We start from the raw sequence: 19,371 nt of genomic DNA on the forward strand, positions 1-19,371 counted from the left end.
GTCCATAATAATGAAGTGGATGGAAATGTTTTTAAAGTCGATCTACAAATAAAAATCTGAAAATTGCCACACGAACATGGATCAACCACGTCACCTTATTGAGTTCAGGTTTTAGAAGTTGTTTTTAGTTGTGTGCAGCCACAAGAAAGAAATTTAAAAGCTTCCGTTTGTCCTGTTTACATTTTTGCCACAAGACAAAGAACACCAAACCTGTGGAAGAAGTGTCTAGTTAGAAAAGGACAGAACTGGACTTTTTGGCTTGCATGCCAAATGTTTGTGTAGGAAAACCAACAGCCTCTCTTCTGCTGGGAAGATGTGCAAACCCATACATGCTATAAATAGCAACAAAAAGGTGGCTGTGTGCAAAAGGTGCGCTGCACTTAAGACTTCTTTTTTGCAAAAAATCTCAACTATACCCTATTTTTGCTTCACAAATATGCAACAACTTTGTTGATCTGCCACATAAAATCTAAACAAAATGCCATAATGTTTGTGGTTGTAACGTGACCAAATAAGGAAAAGTGTTGCTGGTTCTTGTGAAATTCTTCAGGTCATTGTTGAAACTAAAAATTGCTGGATGATTTAACTTCAGAGAAAGAAGGCACAAAGTAAACATGTTGCAGTTATCTGAAAACTTTATTGTTTAGCAAAAGTAGGTCTCTTGTTGTGCTGTTTGCTGCAATGATACTCTGAGCCGTTAGTAACTAGAAACGCTGCAGCGCCGCCTACAGAACACGGACCTGGAACGTCGTCAGCCTTCAGGAATAATCATCTTTTCTCTCAGAGAATATTAGTTAAGCCTCAGTGACTAAATAAAGTATTAAACTCCTAGGAGTTAGTTAAACAGTTCCTAACTCCGACACCTGTAAGGCCATGAGCTGCGATCCGAACGCTGGTCCGGTTCTTAAAGTACCATTTAATGTAGAACTGATCTGAAAAGCTACTACAACACAAAGTGCTTCTTCATATCATAGATATGGTAATAATCATTTACATGTGAAGATTTAAATCAACATAAAGTTACAAAAATTGCATCGTGTTTCAGGGTTTGTTAACAGTACAAAATAAAGTGGGTCAGGAAACCTCAAAAAGAGTTTCTGGTCCAAATTGAACTCGAAGTCCACTAAATCAGAGACTCCTCCCTCAGTGATGCTGGATGATGACGACGATGATGATGATGGTGGTGGTGGTGATGATGATTCGGACAGCAGCAGTCAGAGTGGTGTGACAAAATAGTCTGCAGGTCTTTGATAGGTGTGTGTCTGCATCTGTTCCTGCTGCTGCTGGATGATCTGCCGGACCTCCTCCTCGAGCTCCGGTGGGATGATCAGCTGGTCGTCTGGGTCGGGCTGGGCGGGGGCATTGAAGTAGCCTCCCTGTTTCCTGATGGGGGCGTCTGCCGCTTCCTCAATCAGATCCTGGCTGCGGCCCTGGCAGGCGACGGAGCCGTTGGCCCGCGCCCGGCGGCCCAGCGTGGCTGAGCGGGCCTCCTGGTTCGGGGAGGGCGGAGGGACAGGTGATGGAGACGGGGATGCGAGGTTGGGTGGTAAGAGTTCGTTACCGGGGGCGACAGGTTTGTATGTGCTTGTGGTGTTGGAGTGAGTGGAGCCGTGCTGGAGCAGGCAGTGGACATCCGCCTCCACCTCCACCCGGCTGCCGTTGGAGAACACGCCGGCGATGGGCTCCTCGTCCTCACTGTCCAGTCCGTTGTCCGACAGCGCCCCGGAAAACTGCCTCTGGAAGCCGCCGGCCCCAGCAGCAGGGCGCCGTGCACCGATCCGGCCCTGAGCGTTCGGATGGGAGCTCAGCGGCTCCGTGGGCGGTGCCGGCGGCTCCTCGGAGGACGCCGTGGACCCCACCTCGCTGCTCATCTCAGAGGTGCTGAACTCGCTGCTCAACTCGCTCACGGTTCCAGAGGAGGTGGGCGGCATTGGAATCCCCCCGTCGCTGCCGGAGAAGGGATGCAGAGCGGGCTGGGCAGCGGGCCCAGGGCTGGGCGGCGGAGGGGGCGGCTCGCAGAAGCAGCAGCAGTCCTCGGTGATGTTGAGCTGGACGACGACGGCGCTGAGGCTGTCGGAGCAGCCGTAGCTCTGGGCCAGCGTCGCCAGCTTCTTAGCCGCAGCAAGAGCGTCTGGAACGTTCCGCACGGCCTCGATCGCCTCGTTGGGAGACAACAAGTCCCACAATCCTCGGCTGCCCAGGAGGAAGAACTCATCCTGAGGAGTGAGAGTCACCGTGGAGACGTGTGGGCGGGGCGTTACGGAGGGACTGAGGAAGGAGTATCCCATCATCCTGGTAGAGTCGGTCACACCGCTGACCTTGTTATCCTGCAGAGAGGGAAACAGACATGATTAAAACTCAGCGTCTGATCACACGTAATAAGAATAATTATTATTATTGTAATGTACTAAATAAGGACTCAAAGTTTGAGCAGTGGAAGAAAAATGACTTGAATGGAAGCAAAATGATGGAGTTGAGCTAATTTAACCTGGAAAACTTGAACTCTATAAATACTGTATATTAATTATTTTTGAATTTTTTTTTTTAGACGTTTCTAATGATGAAGTAGTTTAGGAAACCAAGTTTCAAAAGTTCACAAATAATTATGTCCCGCCCCCTTTTCTTAACAGTCATTTGGTTTACAATAAAAAGCTATGAGCTTTGATTTTGAAAGTCTATAAGGACATCCTTAAATGAGAGATGGTAACTTCCACCTGTCGGTTTAATCTCTGACTGTACCAAAAAGATTCAGTCTTAAGATTAGGGGCTAAATAATGTCATTCAGCATCCATACAGAGATTTACATCAATTTTAGATTTGGAAAAACTATAAACTACCTTAGATTTCAACCAAGAGTTGAAGAACAAATCATGGATGCTTTCCTCGTTACCTCTGTGATGACGGCATTGTGCTGCCGGACCCTCTCGTACTCCGTCTCCTCTCGGACGGTGTGGACATTGGACAGCAGCAGCGCTCTCCCTCCTCGGCACAGCACGGCCTGGCAGCGGCCCACGTTGGCCGCCTTCAGGGTGAAGCAGCTGCCGGGCTCGCCGGGCGCCACCGGGTCGTGTCTGATGTGACATAATGCTGCAGAGCCGCCCATCCTCTGACCGGCCGTGCCGAGCTTCCTGCAGACGCCATAAAAAAACAAAAACAAAACAGTGTCAATGACAAGCAGCTGTTTTCCTCTTTAATGAGGAGTCTGTTGAGGTGAGCATTTACCGCTGCATGGTGAGGAAAGTATTGGTCATGTAGTCTTCCTGCCTCGGCCCTCGGTGCAGCTCCTCGGCCAGAACGTCTCCCATAGTGCACTGCAGAAGGTAAGGCACCTCGACGTTCTTGTCTCCGTCAAAGACGCCATACAGAGCTTCTCGCATCCCGCAGAAGGTGTCCTGGGCCAGAGCGGCCACACACAGTCTGAGGATGACAACGGCTCATCAACCGGGATAACAGCCAGGAAACACTTCTAATTCTAGACATTCTAAAGAAACACGTGTAAAATAGAACCAGTAATTAAAGACTGACTTGTTTTTGACTCCGGAAGCCTCTGTAAAGCCGTGGCTCCACACCGCAGGGACGCCGTGGCTTTCGCTCGCGGCAGAAGCAGATGGAGATGGATCCACCCGAAAACAGCGGATGTTGCTGCAAGGAGGAGAAAATTTTTTTTAAAGACAGTTCTGTGTCTTAAGGTTTCTGCTGAAGATTTTATGTCCATACTTGAGGAGTTCCAGGCTCTTGTGGTCGAGGTTGAGTCGAGGGTTTCCGGTGAGGTCGAGCTCCAGGAGTTTTGGGGGAAGAACCTCAGGCAGCGTAACCTCCGTCAGCTCGTTGCAGCTCAGATCGACGCACTGAGAACGGCACGGAGAGAGCTCAACATGACCGTGCTTCTTCATGCATTCTCCGATTTTAAATTCCTGCCTTTGTTTGGATGTTTAAGGACATGGACAACAGCCCGACTACAGCAGTCAGCTGTCTTGATTTCACTCAAAAGCATATCAAATATTTGAAAACAAAAACATTCAGTATTTAATGTTTCTGTAGATTTCATTGCTAAATGAAAGTTATCTTATGGATATAAAAATTAAGATTTTCAGCATTTTTGAAGCACTTTGGATTGATCCCGGGATTCCTCTGACGAACCTTAATTTCGGGCAGCTGGAGCACCTCTGGGAAGGTGTTGATGCAGTTGGAGTGAGCGGACAGCGTGTGCAGCCGTCGGCAGCTGAGGATGGTGGTGGGCACGGCTCTCAGTCGGTTGCCGCTCAGGTCCAGCTCCTCCAGCAGCTCCAGCCGAGCCAGTTTACTGCAGAAGGAGGAGAAAATACAGAAACTCAAGCTCAAAGATTAACCTGCATGATGACTGCCCTGATGAAACTCTAAATGAATAATTTGATATATTCACAGAGATATTTATTGCGTTGTACCTGGCAGTAAAGGTTTGCAGCTGGTTGTAAGCGAGGTGCAACACCCTGAGGCGGCCGTGTCCCGTCAGCAGAGGGATGCATTTGTCTGTCAGGCCGTTATTGGTCACATACAGCTCCTCCAGGCTGCTGCAGGAATCATCTGACAAGCTGGCTGGTGGCAGATCCTCCAGCTTATTGGCCGATGCATTTAGGTAGCGCAAGCTGGGATGAAATCCGGAACACAGAGACAGTACTACACTGTAAAAATTGAACAAAACGACGAAGAAAGCCAGAGAAATGTGAGGAGAAGAGATCCACCTCTGGGCTTTGATGAACAGGCTGTGGGGGAGCTCCGTCAGGTAGTTGTGTTGGAGGTCCAGGACCTCCAGCTGGGAACTCTCCAGCCTATCAGGGAGCATGCACACGTCATTCCAGCCTGCCAGCAGCTTCCTCAGACTCCCACTAGAGAGCAGCCTGTAACACAAACACAGTCGGATCAGGCCGTGGACTGTAAAGCTGTGAGTGGAACTCCAGTTTGTTGCTAAAGTTCAATGAGTTTAAACACTCAAGAGGGACCAGCAGAGAACAGAGACACATTCAGCACAGCTGGATCCAGATTCATGTTTCCATGTCTATATGGAAACTGAAATGAATCATGTAGATTGTGGCCAAACAGACAAACTGTAAGACTGTTTCCCTGCAGAAAGAGTTTTTTTTCTTCAGCTGTTTAGTGGTGTGGTAGAGGCTCAGGCTGGCTACATAGAGTATAAACAAACAATGATGTTGCACCATTATTAAATGAAAATAGGGAAGGAAACATTGTTTAAAAACAAAGTCAGACATAATGGCTTATTCAAATTGGTCTACAGCTGAAACATTGTAGAGCTTCTAATGGGCTCGACCAGATGGAACAGAAAAAGATGCAGGTCCATATTAACCCTCCTGTTGAGGGTTAAAGAAAACATAAATATGATACTGGAGTTTCATTTGATTGCATTTATGGATAATGCATCACTAAGATAAGTGAACCTTATCTTTTTCTTTTATGCAATCTTTGTCTTTATGTATTCGCTTGTGTGCATTAATGTCATTTTAATCTGGGACTTTACTTACAGATTAGTTATTCTTTTTGACAAGAAGGTAAACTTGAATTTATTGTTGACTTTTCCTTATCTACACAAACATACAGAATAAAATATACACAATAGTGCTAAATTCCTTAACTATAGTTCAAATCAGTAGCTAGATGGTTGAAACTTGGACACCAACAGGAAAATGTCTTTAAACAACAAATGAAAACTGGTTTAATGGTTTGCCTAAAAACCAGTCCATTTAAAATGAACTCAACCAGTTCAGCCATAAAGTTTGGTCAAATGTTCAGCCAGAAATATACCAGAAGCTCGTTCATTGTTACAAAGTGTGCTGAATGTGCAAGTTCCAACTAAGACATTTAAGCAAACATTAGTGAGGATTTATGTTTCTATTTCAGTCTGGATGCATAATTTTAATCCTGAGTGGATTAAAGAGAAAAAAAACAACTAGTTTCTGCAAAGAGGTCATTTAGGTTTTTTTCTCGACAGCTGAAAGTTTTCCAAGAACCACTACAGTTTTAGGAATCTTTAACTCAACCTTTCGTCATATTTCGTTCATTAGACCTTCTTCGGTGGCTGTGTGTGGTGTGTTTTCGAGCCGCTCACCATACGGGCAGCTCGGTGACGCAGTTATGGTTAATGTCCAACACCTCCAGTCTGCTGCTCTGACACAGCCAGTCAGGGACACCTCCCAGCTTGTTCCTTTAGAAAAACAAACCCAGTCAGCGCGCAGCTTTTGCACACCGTGCGCAAGAAAGCGAGGTGCCGACATTTTCCCTACCTGCAGATATCCAGAACTGTCAGATTCTCTGGCACGGGCTGCACCTCCAGCTGCATCAGCTCTGTAAACATGTAAACACAGGCACAGCAGTGTGTGAAGGCGATGCGTCAGGCCTCGTCAGTTTAAGGTCTCGTGGTGATATAAGTGTCGGTACCGTTATGACTGGCGTGCAAGCTCTTGAGGGCGTAGCCGCTGACTCTGAGGAGGGAGAGGGAGTTTCTGTCGCAGCGCAGCAGCTCCAGCTTCCCTAAGCAGCTGACGTCCAGCTCCTGTAGGCCGGCGTCCCGCACGTCCAGCTGGATGATGTGCAGCAGCTGCTCCCAATCAGCCACCGTCACTTTGTCAAGCCTGTTCAGCCTGAATTACAGCCACGGGGAGAAGACACTATACTGTTCAATTTGATTTATTTTTTAAGGATATATCAATTTAAAGAAAGCCAAGATGTCAGAAGTCATAAGACTCAGGGTTCATATATTTTATCAAAGCAAACTTCAAGCATTTTCAAGGTATGGTTTCAAACTTTACCAGCACCACACTTTGAATACAAATTAACTAAAAAAAGACAGTTTCAATACATTATTATATGATATAATTCATAATGTCTTGTGATAGTACTCTACATTCAACAGCAGGGACAAGGTAAAGTTAAATCTGACAAAAATTAGATGTGTTGAACAGCTTCTCACACACACACACACCTGAACGGTGTAAGAACAATAATTTAACAAAAAATTTTAAAACGCCCAATTATTATAACCTTTAATACAGAAAATATAAGATAACCTTTATTTTAATTCCATTGATCTATAAGCTATTGAGAAATTAGGGATAAGTATTTATTACACTGAAACAGGGTGTTAAAGTAAATGACCTTCCTGCTCAAACTGAATGATTAAACACAACAAACACAGAAAGTTACAAAAAATCTCAACAGTAAAAATGGAATTTTCTGGAATTTAGCAAATATAAATAAACTTGGTAATTCTAACTCATCTAAAGGAAGAAAAATGACTTCAGACAGTGGGGAAAAAAGTGTGCTTTTTTATTAGGTCTACGACAATATCTGATTTCAGCTATAAACGTTTTCCAAATTTAGGCTTTTAATTAAAATTCAGATAGCACTTTATTACAAAACTGTGCAGTTGGAAGGTCAAGCATTTTTTTAAAAACTGCATACACAAATCAGGCACTTTGGAAACCTTGAAAACACCTAACTGACAGGATTCCTGGTATAAAACGTAATTATTAAGAAATGAGTAAGCCTTTCTGTCATATTTTCTTTTGAATGCTAAGTAAGGATTCCTCAGCTTCCAAACATTGTCTTAGACAGTGATTGATCTTCTTACCTGACATCTACATATCGAGTGTGCAGCCACTGCAGCCCGGCCACGTCCAGGACGGACAGCCGGTTCCCTGCCAGGCAGAGCTTTTCCAAGCCTCGGAGCTTCTCCAGGACAGGAGGGACACTGCTGAAACAGTTGAAGGACAAGCCGAGGTAGGTGAGGCCCTCCAGGGAGCCCAGCTCTGCAGGCAGCGAGCTTACAATGTTCCCGTCCAGGAGGAGAGTCTGCAAGCTGGCCAGAGGAGGAGAGGTAACGGTTAACACAGAGAGCACTTAAGTACCAGCTAAAAACAATCAGGACTCATTTTCCTATCAAATCCAAATATATTATGATGAGCTTGGAACAAATATGGCTGACATAATGTCTCACTTCAGCCTGATTCACGATGATGGAAGCAAAAGTTGGTTAATTGCAGCACTGATAAATCTAACCGTCAGCTCCAACTCTTTGCACATAAAGAATCTGAGAGCACGTTATTAGTTTTGGACGAATTGAATACTTAATCTTTAAAAAATATGTCAAAAATAAAACCTCTCCAAAACAGGGTCCAGTTACAGAGCAGTTTCTCCCTGTGCCTCACAAGAAATTTAAAAACAAAGTCAAATTTCCCATGTTATGGAACCCAGCCATCTGTACAAATAGAATCTAACTAAAGAGGATTGCAGCACATTTCCTTTACAAGACAAGTTGCAGCTCCTTTTTTTTCTCTCCGTTTTCCACCACTTAAAACATAATAAGATCATTTTTTCCCTACAAGATCCATTCAAAGTAAAATGATGGTGTTGTTCAAAGTAATAAAGGGTCTGATCTATTGTTGGCTACAATGTGTATTTCATAATTAAAGTAATCTATCGTAATTATATGGGAGTCTGTCTGTAATCGGTCATGTTTTACACATAAGGAGCAGAGGCATTAGACTCATTCTTCAAAAGAGATTCCAGAAAGGCTTCAAATATTTCTTGATCTGGCATAAAGCATCATGTTCCATCATGGACGTAACTGGACCCAGTGACCCAAAAGGACTAAAAAGAGTCCTTTTGGATCATTCATGTGGAAATAAAGAGGTCAATTTAAACGACTTTCCAAGATGAGTTAAAAAGAGAGAAACGTTTGAAGCTTTGTGACAGTTTTTGACTGTCGTGACATTCAACCGCCTTTTACAGCTCCGTTTTTGTATCTCCGACGTTCGTCGACCTCCGTTTTGAGCGTGTGCGGAAATGAAGAGGGGAAATTAATCTCACCTTGACTCTTAAGCGAAGAAGCCTAGATAGAAGACAAGACGTATTGTCTTCTATTCTAACAGTATCTTCTTTACTCAGTAACAACTTCCACACCAAAGAGTGTGGTTACCATAACTTGGTGTAAAGTGTGATGTGTTCCCTGACAGAAGAAAAGTTCTGAATTTTGCATTCTGGCAGTTATAGATAATCGGGACGGTCGGCCATAAAACCGTTCCCGATCAGTTTTTTGTTTTTACATTTGTGATGTAACACCATGGTTGTCCCGCTCATGCAAGTGTGTTTGTGCAGACTAACTTTTTTTTTTAATTTATCATATCACATATTAACTTATTAAAATCTAAGACTTTAAAATTTAAAACTACTTGCTATAAAACAAACTCCACTGTGACAGTCGTGGTGCTTTCATGTTCCGCCGTCCCGACCTTGGTGTGTTGTTAAACATTAACTCTTCTGAGAATATCTACAATGCCTGACAAATGGGTCTCTGGAGATCCAGTTGGTTACATTCCTGATGCAGCGACAGAATCAGCATGACTCTGCACTGAAGCTGGAATCTCTGCACTGTCAGGACACATGTTTGGTTTTCAGCCAAATGCTCGTCTAATGCACAGAGGGATTATTCTGGACTGATGCCTCAGCATCAAAGTCTCTGTCAGCCGCATGCAGGTCAGTGAGGAAACATTCTGCGCATGTGCAAAACGGCGCTTCAGTGCTCACTGCGGCCCTCACTTACTTGTTCATGGTCGCGACTTCTGCAGGCAGACAGGAGAGACGGTTTCCAGACAGGTTGAGCTCTGAGAGCGAAGCGATGTCGCAGAGGGCCAGAGGAAATTCAGACAGAGCGTTATTTGACAGACTCAGGCTTCTCAGTTTACAGAACCTAGAGAGCAAAAGAGAAAGAGACACCGAGAGAAAGAGGGAGGGGAAAAACAGACACAGAGTTACACAGATATTCATCTTTGCTATAATAAGACTCTGACCTTCTTCTAAATTAGGTAATAAAAAAGATGCTTTTTCTAATAATTATAATTTCATTAAATCTCTTCGATAAACAAATTCACCATGTATTTTGGCTTAAACCCGATTGGCTCAATCAGCTTGAAAAATATTTAGAATTTCTAATTGTTTCAAATGTTTTTTCATTATATATCCATATCAAAGTATTTTGATGGAAATTGCCTCATTTCTTTCAGTTTATTCTTATGTTGGTTCTTTTATTCCATGCAAACTGTGCCTCCCTTACAGGCCTAAACTGATCCGGCTTTATGGTCAGACTGAGGCTGAAAGACCTTCAAAGGGGAAAGTTACTGGCAATCCATAGTTAAAAAAAAGGTGGAAAATCCTTCCTGGGAAGTTTGTATTTATCCAGAAACAACAGTGGTGTACATGTGAATTTCCATCAGGTAAATGTCAGCCTTCAGTGTGCAGCTCGTTCGACATTAAATTATAATAAAGAGAGGTGGAATTTGAGCACTGATTGGAAAATATCTGCTTACAGCAACGTTTCACCAAAATTCCGATACTGGCTGTGGATAAGCTAGCTGTTAACAGATTTACTGTGGTTACTTTCCTCTCTGTGAAAACATCTGAGAACACACACACGAGTATAGATCTGTAAAAATGTCTTCGGCTGAGTTGTTTTTATTCAAAACAAGTAGTCGGCTCCCTCCCCCCCCCAACCAAATCTACAGCTGAGTACACAAACTGTAAGATGAGCCCCGAAGCTCATCTGAGGAAGAACATCTTTGATGGACTCCAACCGACACGCTGCTTTCAGCACTCGCATGGTGGATGACAACGTCTGGAAACGCTGTATTATTTAGAGCAGGCTGGGGACGTTTCTTGCATTACATTTATACTTTCTGTTCAAGTTTCAGTTTCTATTCTGACCAAAAGCGAACAATCAACTTGTGGTTTGAAGAGGGAATTTTCCAAGAGTGCCAGGTTCAGTTTTACCAAGTGTTTATGTAACTTCCCAAAAAGTAAGATTTTTCATGGAAAAAATTGAAGATCTAGGTTTTGAAATGACTTTTTTTTCAGCTTGTATTTTAGGGTTAAAGGGCAAAAGGATTCCTAAACCTCACAGGAGCTGAACATCGGTAACCAATTCAGAATGTTGACCTAAATACAAAGAGACGCCCCCAGCCCAAAGAGGTCACATGATGTCATGTCTGTCATCTCCACTGCAGCTCATTCAGAACCACAAGAGCATCAGCTGTAATTTCAGCAAAACTGCTTCCTCTTTCCAGCATGTGGCATCTCCCCAGAAAAGAAACAGAAAACTGCGAACAGTCTCGTTAGAGTGTTGTGCGTGAGCTGAGCAGTCTCACCTGGTGAGTGCAGGAACACCTTTATGCAGGGACATGAAGTTGTTCTTGAGGTTAAGGTGCGTTAGGTCCTGGCTGTAGAAGAGCTGAGCGGGCAATTCCTCCAGGCTGCAGCAGGACAGGTCCACAGAGTTCACCCTCTGGGAGGCGATCTGGGTAGAGACGGGACGAGAAACGCGACTTAAAGGCCACGAGAGACGCTTGCGACAGCCAGCTGAAAGACCGATCTTTAAAAATTAAAGCCAGATTTTGTGAGCAGGGAACAGAAAATTGTTGCTTTAAGATGATCCCGAAACATTATGAGGGACGTTTGACAAAAATTGAAACGCTTAAAATTGTGAAGCAGTTCAATGTTTGGAGTTTGTACCTTGGAAGCCATCCTGTGCCAGCGCAGGTGCTCGGCGTACGAGTCGTAGCTGACGTAGTAGATCTGACTCTGGGGACCGGCAGAGCTGAAGGCCAGACAGTGGCTGTGCCTCTTCACCTCTTCCACCTGAAACAAAGGACGCATTTCAGTTCCCACCGTCTACAAGAAACGAAACTCTCCACCTGATCGAGGGATGAACCAGGGTTGTTTATGTACACAAGCTATCTTGATGCTTAAAGGCAACCAAAGTCCAAAGAAACAATAATACTTGTTCAGAAAATATTGACAGCTGTTACTCAAGAATTTGAACGATTAGAAAAAAAATTCTAACGTTAGAAGAAAAAATATGTAAAAACCCCTCCCAAAGGCACAAAAGGTAAGATTATGTTGACAAACTAAAAGGGAAAGTGGGTGAAAAGCATTTAGGCAAATCTAATTAAACAAAAGGGTGCATTCACACCAGCCCCGTTTATTCCACTGGAATGCTTATGTGGATGCATTAAAAGCTGCGCTCAGAATCTTCTTCTGCGGTTTTTGTGTCATTTCCATCTTTTTGTGCAGCGCCACCACAGGCGAAGAGGAGCAACAAGGTTTTCAAAGAGTTTATTTTATTTGGCACACTGCAGTGCGAAAGCAAACCACACCAGCTGAAAATGTAACAAATGTTGCAGCTTTGGTCCCCAATTGAACCGAGTCTAACAGTCTACCAGGTGTGAAAACACCCTTACATTCATGTCACAGGATAGATGTTCCTGATTAAAAATCAGCAGAAAACATCTCACCTTTCCTCCGATGAGGGGCAGGATGTGCATCTTGCCCGTGTGGACGTGTTTCACCGACGACACTATGAGGCAGGTTCCACTCAGTGTGACCTGACGCTTTGACCAGCGGTTCACCGGCAGTGCCAGCTTCCCTTTCCGCACGTTGAACACCCCGGAGAGCTGCACGCGCTCAGAGCCCCCCACGCTGCGAGGCTTACCTGTTAGGACAGAGACAGGAGGGTTAAATGACACCGAACAGGATCATTAATGATCAGACTTACCAGCAGTTGAGAGCTTTTATTTATTTATTTATTTTTTTAGCTCTTTGGGATGTTGTGAATCATCTCCCTCTCTGCGGGTATCTCTTTCAGAAAAGGAGAGTTGTTATGTAAGCGAACTAAAGCTCAATAGGCTGCCACAGTGAGCAGTCACTCAGATGAGATTTGCTGGGTTTTTAAGCATTCGCAAACACAAAACCAGAGTGCAAAAAACTTTGAAACTAGCAACAGTTCCTGCAGTCCATTTTACCCCACGCGTTCAAATTTCTCTGCACTCACAGCCACTATGTACCCTCTACTAAAACTGTCAGGTGAAATCCACCAGGGAACAAGAGAAAGTGAGACCCATGAAAGGGCCTGAACCACAAAGAGGCCTGAAATCAGATTAGCTTGTTACGCAACGTCTTACAACAGCAGAACCTCCGTTCTCCTGGCTGCTCCGTCCAGCGACGGAGACACCAGCCCTGCCTCTGCACAGAGGGAGGGCAGCGACAAGAAGGACCCCGCTCAATGAGCTGCACTTCCTTTTCTTTAGTGAAAATCGTGTGAAGCGTGAGTATTTCAGGGTGCTGAGTCAGAGGCAGAAAGCAGGGGCAACAGTAAACACGAGTTCATGTGTCAAAGAACTTTTTCTGTTTAGATTTGTTTTTTTTTTTTGCCCATTGCAAAAAACATTGACATTTGAAACATTGAGCAACAACTTAGGTGGAGCTATATATGGAGATATATTTACACACAATGTAAATATCTCTCCCCCTTCTTTTTAGCCACACATAAAGGTTTACATCATGGATAAGGACATAAAGAAAAATAAAGAAGTTACATAAAAAAAAGCTTTGCAAAAAACATATTGACCCAAAAAAAGGTCTGTTTGATTTGGTCTTTAACAAGTCCATTCAGGGAACACTGACTATGACAAACAACTTGCTTTGTCATAAACCATTGTTGTAAAAACGAATACAAAAAAAAAAAGTAATGTTTGTATACATGATTTATTTGGAGCATTTTTTAAATAAAATCTTGCTTTCCACCTAAAAGCAGGATTTTCTTGAATTTGAATTAATGTTCAGATTTTCAGAAATCTACTAAGGACACACACATTTACCGTTTATTGTAAGCCGGCAGTGTTGCAGGGTGGGTACACACAGGAACAGAAACACTCCAACCTCTGCTGATACGAGACAACTTTTCAAACATTTTGCTTTAAATAGGCAAAGCCTGATGGTTGAGTCCAGAAAATCTAAAAGATGTGCTTCTACTGCATATTTCAAAGCATAATGGGGTTAAAAGTATCTACTTTCTTTCAGATGAACATTTGAGGTTTATTCTATTATGATTGACAGGGGTATTCTAGCTGCTGTCATCCTGTTTCTATTTGAACAATACAGTGAATTATGTGTTGTGTGGATCCACCCTTCCCTGGGCGGTGTACACATGATATGTTTTATTGTTGCATGCCCTTTCCTTCCTTCTATTTCTCTGTTTAGAGGAAATCCTGCCTCTCATCAAGCAATTGCTCATTTTTCAACTGAACCTTTATTCCAATTCCACCAAGTATCCAACGTCCTTCTTCCCTTCTGCGATGGAACAACCAGCAACAACTTTGCCACCGATTACCGTCGAACTCCGAGTTCAGACCGATTGAGGAATCAGTTTTTAACCTTGTGGATTAAAGCAGTGTCCTCTGGATGGAGGAGGAGCCCTCGCCTCCAGCTGTCTCAGAGAGATCCGAAACACTGAGGAGGTGAAATCTGAGTTCCCCTAAGGTCACTTTTCTCTTACCGTCAGCACACTGCGAATTGGTATGATAGAAAGAGATGTGTGCACATGGCGCTTTGCTGGTGGAATTTGTGCTGTATCAAAATCCCTTAGTCAGAAATCAACATCCCAGAATGTGTCAAACCACACTTACTAACAGTACACAAAGATTATAATCTTCCAAAGAACTTTACTTCCTAGTTCCTCCCAAAAACAAAGGAGGCATAAATTACTCAAGAAGCTGGATGGATGCCAGTGAATCATAGTCACCTGACATCATCTCTTAGCTGTTTATCATGTCAGTCACACATATCGACCTCTCCCAGTTGCCTCATAGCTCAACTGCTGCATCTGTAGGGTTCCACCAGCAAAAGTGTAATTCAGGTTACTGCAGATGTCCCAGACTGTTGCGAGAAGCTGGCTTCAAAGTATGATAGCTGTTTAAATCACTGATGAAACCAAAACAGAGGACCCCCGGTATGGCTGAACAAATGCCTGAGACCCCCTCTAAAAATGCTTATAACTGTCTGTGTTAATAATTCAAACACCTCATAAAATGCATCAATATCCACAGTGGAAACCATGTTGGCAGTAGCGCAGAAGCGCTAGTCCACGATGTTTCTTGTCTTCGTTTTTGGGCGTACGGCCAATCAGTGCCAAGGAAAATGAATGGTGCACCTGGATTGGCTGCTTTCCATACAGCAACTAATAAAGTGTTCAGTAGCATTATGTCTATGTTAGACCTCCGTAAGGTACATTTTCTATCATATATTTTAGATATGCGCTAAGGAAAAATCTGTAAATCTGAAACTGTAAATTTTACGCATACAATTTGAAGTTACTCTCTACTTAAGAATCCACAAATACTGAGCCACAAATAAGTGGGGGTCCTCTGTCTAGGTTCTGTGTTTGGGGACTTCATTTAAAAACCAACAAGGTTTTGTGAGAGTACATCAAAAGCAATGTCTCAGCTGGGATATTTAAGCACCAACCCTAACCCAACAACAAAGGAGGAAAAGAGACGTTTATATCTGGGTTAATGTCGTCATTGCAATATTTAGCAACATTTTCTTTCATTTCATCATGCAGCCTTAGGCAGGTGTGCATACCTTTCACAGATTCTAGTTTCTGTTGTCATAAATATTTGACATACTATTCCTACAAGCAAAAGAGAAAACTGAATTAAGGTGTTAGGATATAACACAACCGTTTAAAACAGAAAGCGACACCTTTAGCATCAATATTACAATCGTTATGCTAATGAATTAATATACTGAAATTAAATTCATAATAGCACCTTCTGATACATGTATTTGTTAGATTGATTTTGAGAGATAGGCATGCATATGTGATGAATGAGATAATCTAGGAGAATGTTGGCGGAAAAAAATTGGTTTAAAGTAAGAATTATAAGTTTAATATACTCACTAGAATGCATATATTAAAAAAATTAAGTCAACATGATTCTTACATTTCTATTCTATTTCTAACTGTAAAAATATTTACAAAATCTAACAAAATAAAAAAAATTAAACTTTGTATTCAATTATTCACCAAAGCTACTGACACTAATATTAACATGAACACAATGTAAAAAAAAAAACACTTATGCAATAACTTTAGCTGTCAAAATAAATGTACATATTTTTAAATCCAAAACTATTAATTTGATAACTGCATTTTAATGCTCTTCATATCAGAAAATTGCCATATTTGCAGTAGAAAGGAAGATATTTTCTAAAGACAGATCAGTGTAACCTGCCTTATTTATTGAAAACCTCTGTGTGGAAAACATGATATTAGCTGCAATCAGGCGCTCAGCTCCTGATTCTATAGCTCCCTGTTCTTTGTTGATGGTGTAGAAAACAAGGTCAAAAAAACAGTATCCAGTTGTGCTAATCCCAAAGGAGATCATGGATGTTTTTCCTATCCTCTTACCCGGATTATCTGCAAAACAGGTTCGTTATCAATAACAAAAACAACAGAGGGGCTTTAAGAAGAGAAGCCTGCCGTGAAAAGACTGAACATCAGTCTTCAGCACGCTGAGGGACGACACCTGTTACTTTCTGATGTGTCATCTTACTGGGCAGCAGCCAGAGGGGCTGGAGCTGCTTTAAAGGCACAACACTGGGTATTGTGTGGGCAGGACAATTGCATACACTCATTTCACAGTTTCAATGACCAAACACAAAGACGGTACTCACAGTACAATGAGAATGGATAAACAATGACTGAGTGGAGACAAACCAAGCACTGCTGAAGTGGTCTGCAACAGCTTGGGTCTCTCACTGCTTAACATGCAAAGATCGAATCAGCCCTTCAGTTACTGCAACAGATTGTAATCAACCCATTTCTGTGATACACAAAACATTTCTCACCAAAGTAGAAGCGTATAAGGCAGCCGACTTCAGGATTCATCCCCTCCTCCTGCACCCTCCACTCGTCTTCGAACCCCAGATTGGTGAGGTACTGGTTGAGGATCTGCAGAGGCCGTTCATCATCCGCCAGCCGCCGCACAACTCCCCCATGCAGCTGGATGAAGAGGGTCGGGGTTGGACAGGCACTGAGGGGCTCGGGCCAGTCTCCGCCGCCCACAGGGATCTCCTGGTCAGGCCTGACAGATGGTTGGCTGGTGAGAGGCCGAGTCAGAGAGCTGCTGGAGCATTTGGAGGGAGCTTTGATTAATTCGGGGTTATCTACAGTGTCACTTTTAGTATCATCGTCCTGGTTATGGGCTTCTGAGGGCAGCTGGTCTGCTGCAGAATTGTCCGTCGAGTGTGTTGGGGAGGAGGTGAGCTCCAGCTCATCCGAGGAGCTCTCAAACGGGTCAGGTCCCTCTGTAGCACTGTCACAGTTGGGACTCGGCACAGAGGAGTCGACACCCACACCCAGGCTTTCACTGAGGGAGTCTTGGTGCTCTGTGCTCCTGGGGCCACCTGGGCTGAAGTCCTCACAGGTGCTGCTCTCCATATCCGAACCAGAGTATGCCCCAAAGCAGTCTGCAGCACTCTGGCTCAAATCAATGCCAATATCATTCAAGCAGATCTCAGATGAAGAGTTACTGTCAGTTTTATCATCAATAAAAAAATTTGAGGGGATTTTAGATTCAGGGCAATTTTTTGTGTTTTCGTTCTCCTCCAATTTAGGAGTTTTCACATCCACGGTCTCCATATGTCCATTACTGTCTTTACAAAGATCATTTAGGTCAGAAGATACAGCAGCGGGTTTGCAGTTTATTCTCAGGACAGCCCCAGATTTACTCCCCTCCAGCTTAATGGCCACCTCTTTCGCTGTGGTGTCCACGGTGCAGAGGACTGGGCGCGGAATGGAGGGCGTGAGCCAGTCGTGGACGTGGATACAGCCTCGCCGGAGGTCCGATCTCACCCATGACTTGTCAGAGGCCTGGAGCTGTTTCGACTGCTTCTGCCGGAGGAAAGTCTTCCTGTCCAGGCTGAGGGTGCTCAGCGGAGAGGCTGAGGGAGCGGGGTTGGGTGCCTCGACTGAGGACGCCCCAGGCGGAGCGCCCAGAGACAAATTCCTCTTGTGTCTGTGTCGGCGCCTGTTCAGCAGCGAGTTTACCGAAGTGCTGCTGTTCACCGACGTCAAGCTGTACATGTTGGCGGCTTTCACGACGGGAATGTTGCTACCCTTTCCCGTAGCGTTGGCAACTTGGTTCTGGTAGATCCCGTTTCTTATCGCAATCTGCAGAAGGGAGGTGGCTGCAAGTCCCTTCCCAAAGAGTTTTGCTTCGGCGCCCCCACCCTCATCCTCCACGATGGAGGGTCTCTTTCCAGGGGGGAGAGAAGATAATCCGCTCGGCTTTACGAAGTCCCCGCCATACTCTAGTGTCCCCTGTAGTGCTGGTGAAGCCGAAAGCGTTCCAGAGTCGTTATCCTTCCCACTTTCCATTCTGTTAGCAAACCGCAGCAGTGGCAGACGAACAGCCCGCAGGTGAACGCTAGTGTGGGTTAGCTTCCAGCAGCTGGCTCGGTCTACTTACTGGCTTTGCGTTAGCTTAGCATGCTAAGGTACTGCGTAGTTGTTCCAGAGAGTTATCCTGCTACATCATCCCATTTCATCAGGCGGCCGTTAGCTCTCCAACCGGAGCTAACGGACTGGCTCGGAGAGGAAAACTGGTCTCTAGATGTTTGACATTAGAGCTACAGCAACGAAAAGAAGCAGCAGTTACTGATAGAACCCGGGAGATTGACGGTCAGCGGCTGAGCGTGGACAGGGCGGGGTCTCATTGGATATGAATTATGACGCATTTAAGTACGACCATAAGGCTCGGGAATTTCACACACACACATAGGCACATGACCCCGTACACTTTGGGAAGTACCTCAGAGTGTTTATGATAATTTTGTGAAACTACCAAGTTCCCCAACTTGTCAAGAAATTGCTCTTAGCATACAAACAAACTAAATGTAATTATAAAATATGTCGACCTCTTATATTTCACAGTATATCACAAAGTTAAAATTATGTTAAGTAATCAAATAATTGTACATCTCTTTCTGTTGAAATAATATTCTGACAAAATATATATGACTGACAACTGCAGTAACCATAATTCTTTGCCATTTCTTTACATAAGATCATAACACTATCTTTACATAAGATCATAACATTAACTTTACGGAACTTTCCACTGAATTAATGACCTTTGCAACTGTAATAAGACAGTGATGGTACCATAGCTTGAAGTTACAGTGGTTTGTCAAATAATAATATGTAAAGTGATATGAAGAGGAAAAAAATATATTCGACAGAACCAGTACACAAACTTTAATTCACAGTCACGTTTATTAAGACACTTGTCCTTGCCTTTACAAAGTAGCATCATATTTTAACGCCATCTAGTGGAATAAATATTGAATTATCACAGACATACTAGCAGTGCAATATAAGTGAAATAAATACTGTTTTATTGAAAAATTATCACACTAATTTTTTCTTTTTTCCCTTTTCTACCTAAATTATTGTAAGTTTTGTAACTTATACAGTAGAATTGTATAATA

At 43.5% G+C, this 19,371-nt stretch overlaps 1 protein-coding gene across 1 annotated transcript; it reads right to left on the minus strand.

Annotated features, from left to right (window-relative positions):
- Positions 1-617: 617 nt before the first annotated feature.
- On the minus strand, positions 618-18,599 carry LOC106919103 (PH domain leucine-rich repeat-containing protein phosphatase 1-like). Its single transcript, XM_014989279.2, has 17 exons — positions 16,729-18,599; positions 12,336-12,532; positions 11,554-11,679; positions 11,190-11,338; positions 9,593-9,739; positions 7,622-7,849; positions 6,430-6,632; positions 6,276-6,336; positions 6,101-6,196; positions 4,722-4,877; positions 4,425-4,625; positions 4,141-4,303; positions 3,718-3,848; positions 3,526-3,642; positions 3,223-3,417; positions 2,891-3,128; positions 618-2,327 (listed from the first exon to the last, which is right to left on the minus strand). Exons 1-17 carry the CDS (start codon positions 18,257-18,259, stop codon positions 1,215-1,217), a joined length of 5,052 nt encoding a protein of 1,683 aa, XP_014844765.2. The 5' UTR covers positions 18,260-18,599; the 3' UTR covers positions 618-1,214.
- Positions 18,600-19,371: the final 772 nt, after the last annotated feature.

Source organism: Poecilia mexicana, unplaced genomic scaffold, assembly GCF_051168715.1.
Source record: "Poecilia mexicana isolate PSO_F unplaced genomic scaffold, ASM5116871v1 scaffold_4, whole genome shotgun sequence".
NCBI classification, from domain to species: Eukaryota; Metazoa; Chordata; class Actinopteri; order Cyprinodontiformes; family Poeciliidae; genus Poecilia; species Poecilia mexicana.

What these genes read in the sequence shown, in the direction of transcription:
- LOC106919103 (XM_014989279.2), bottom strand. Translation starts at nt 18,259, where the DNA reads ATGGAAAGTGGGAAGGATAACGACTCTGGAACGCTTTCGGCTTCACCA. An exon ending in GGCACAGGATGGCTTCCAAG is followed by an intron (nt 11,339 to 11,553) that starts GTACAAACTCCA and finishes GTCTCTACCCAG; the next exon opens with ATCGCCTCCCAGAGGGTGAA. An exon ending in CTGCAAACCTTTACTGCCAG is followed by an intron (nt 4,304 to 4,424) that starts GTACAACGCAAT and finishes CTCCTTCTGCAG; the next exon opens with TAAACTGGCTCGGCTGGAGC.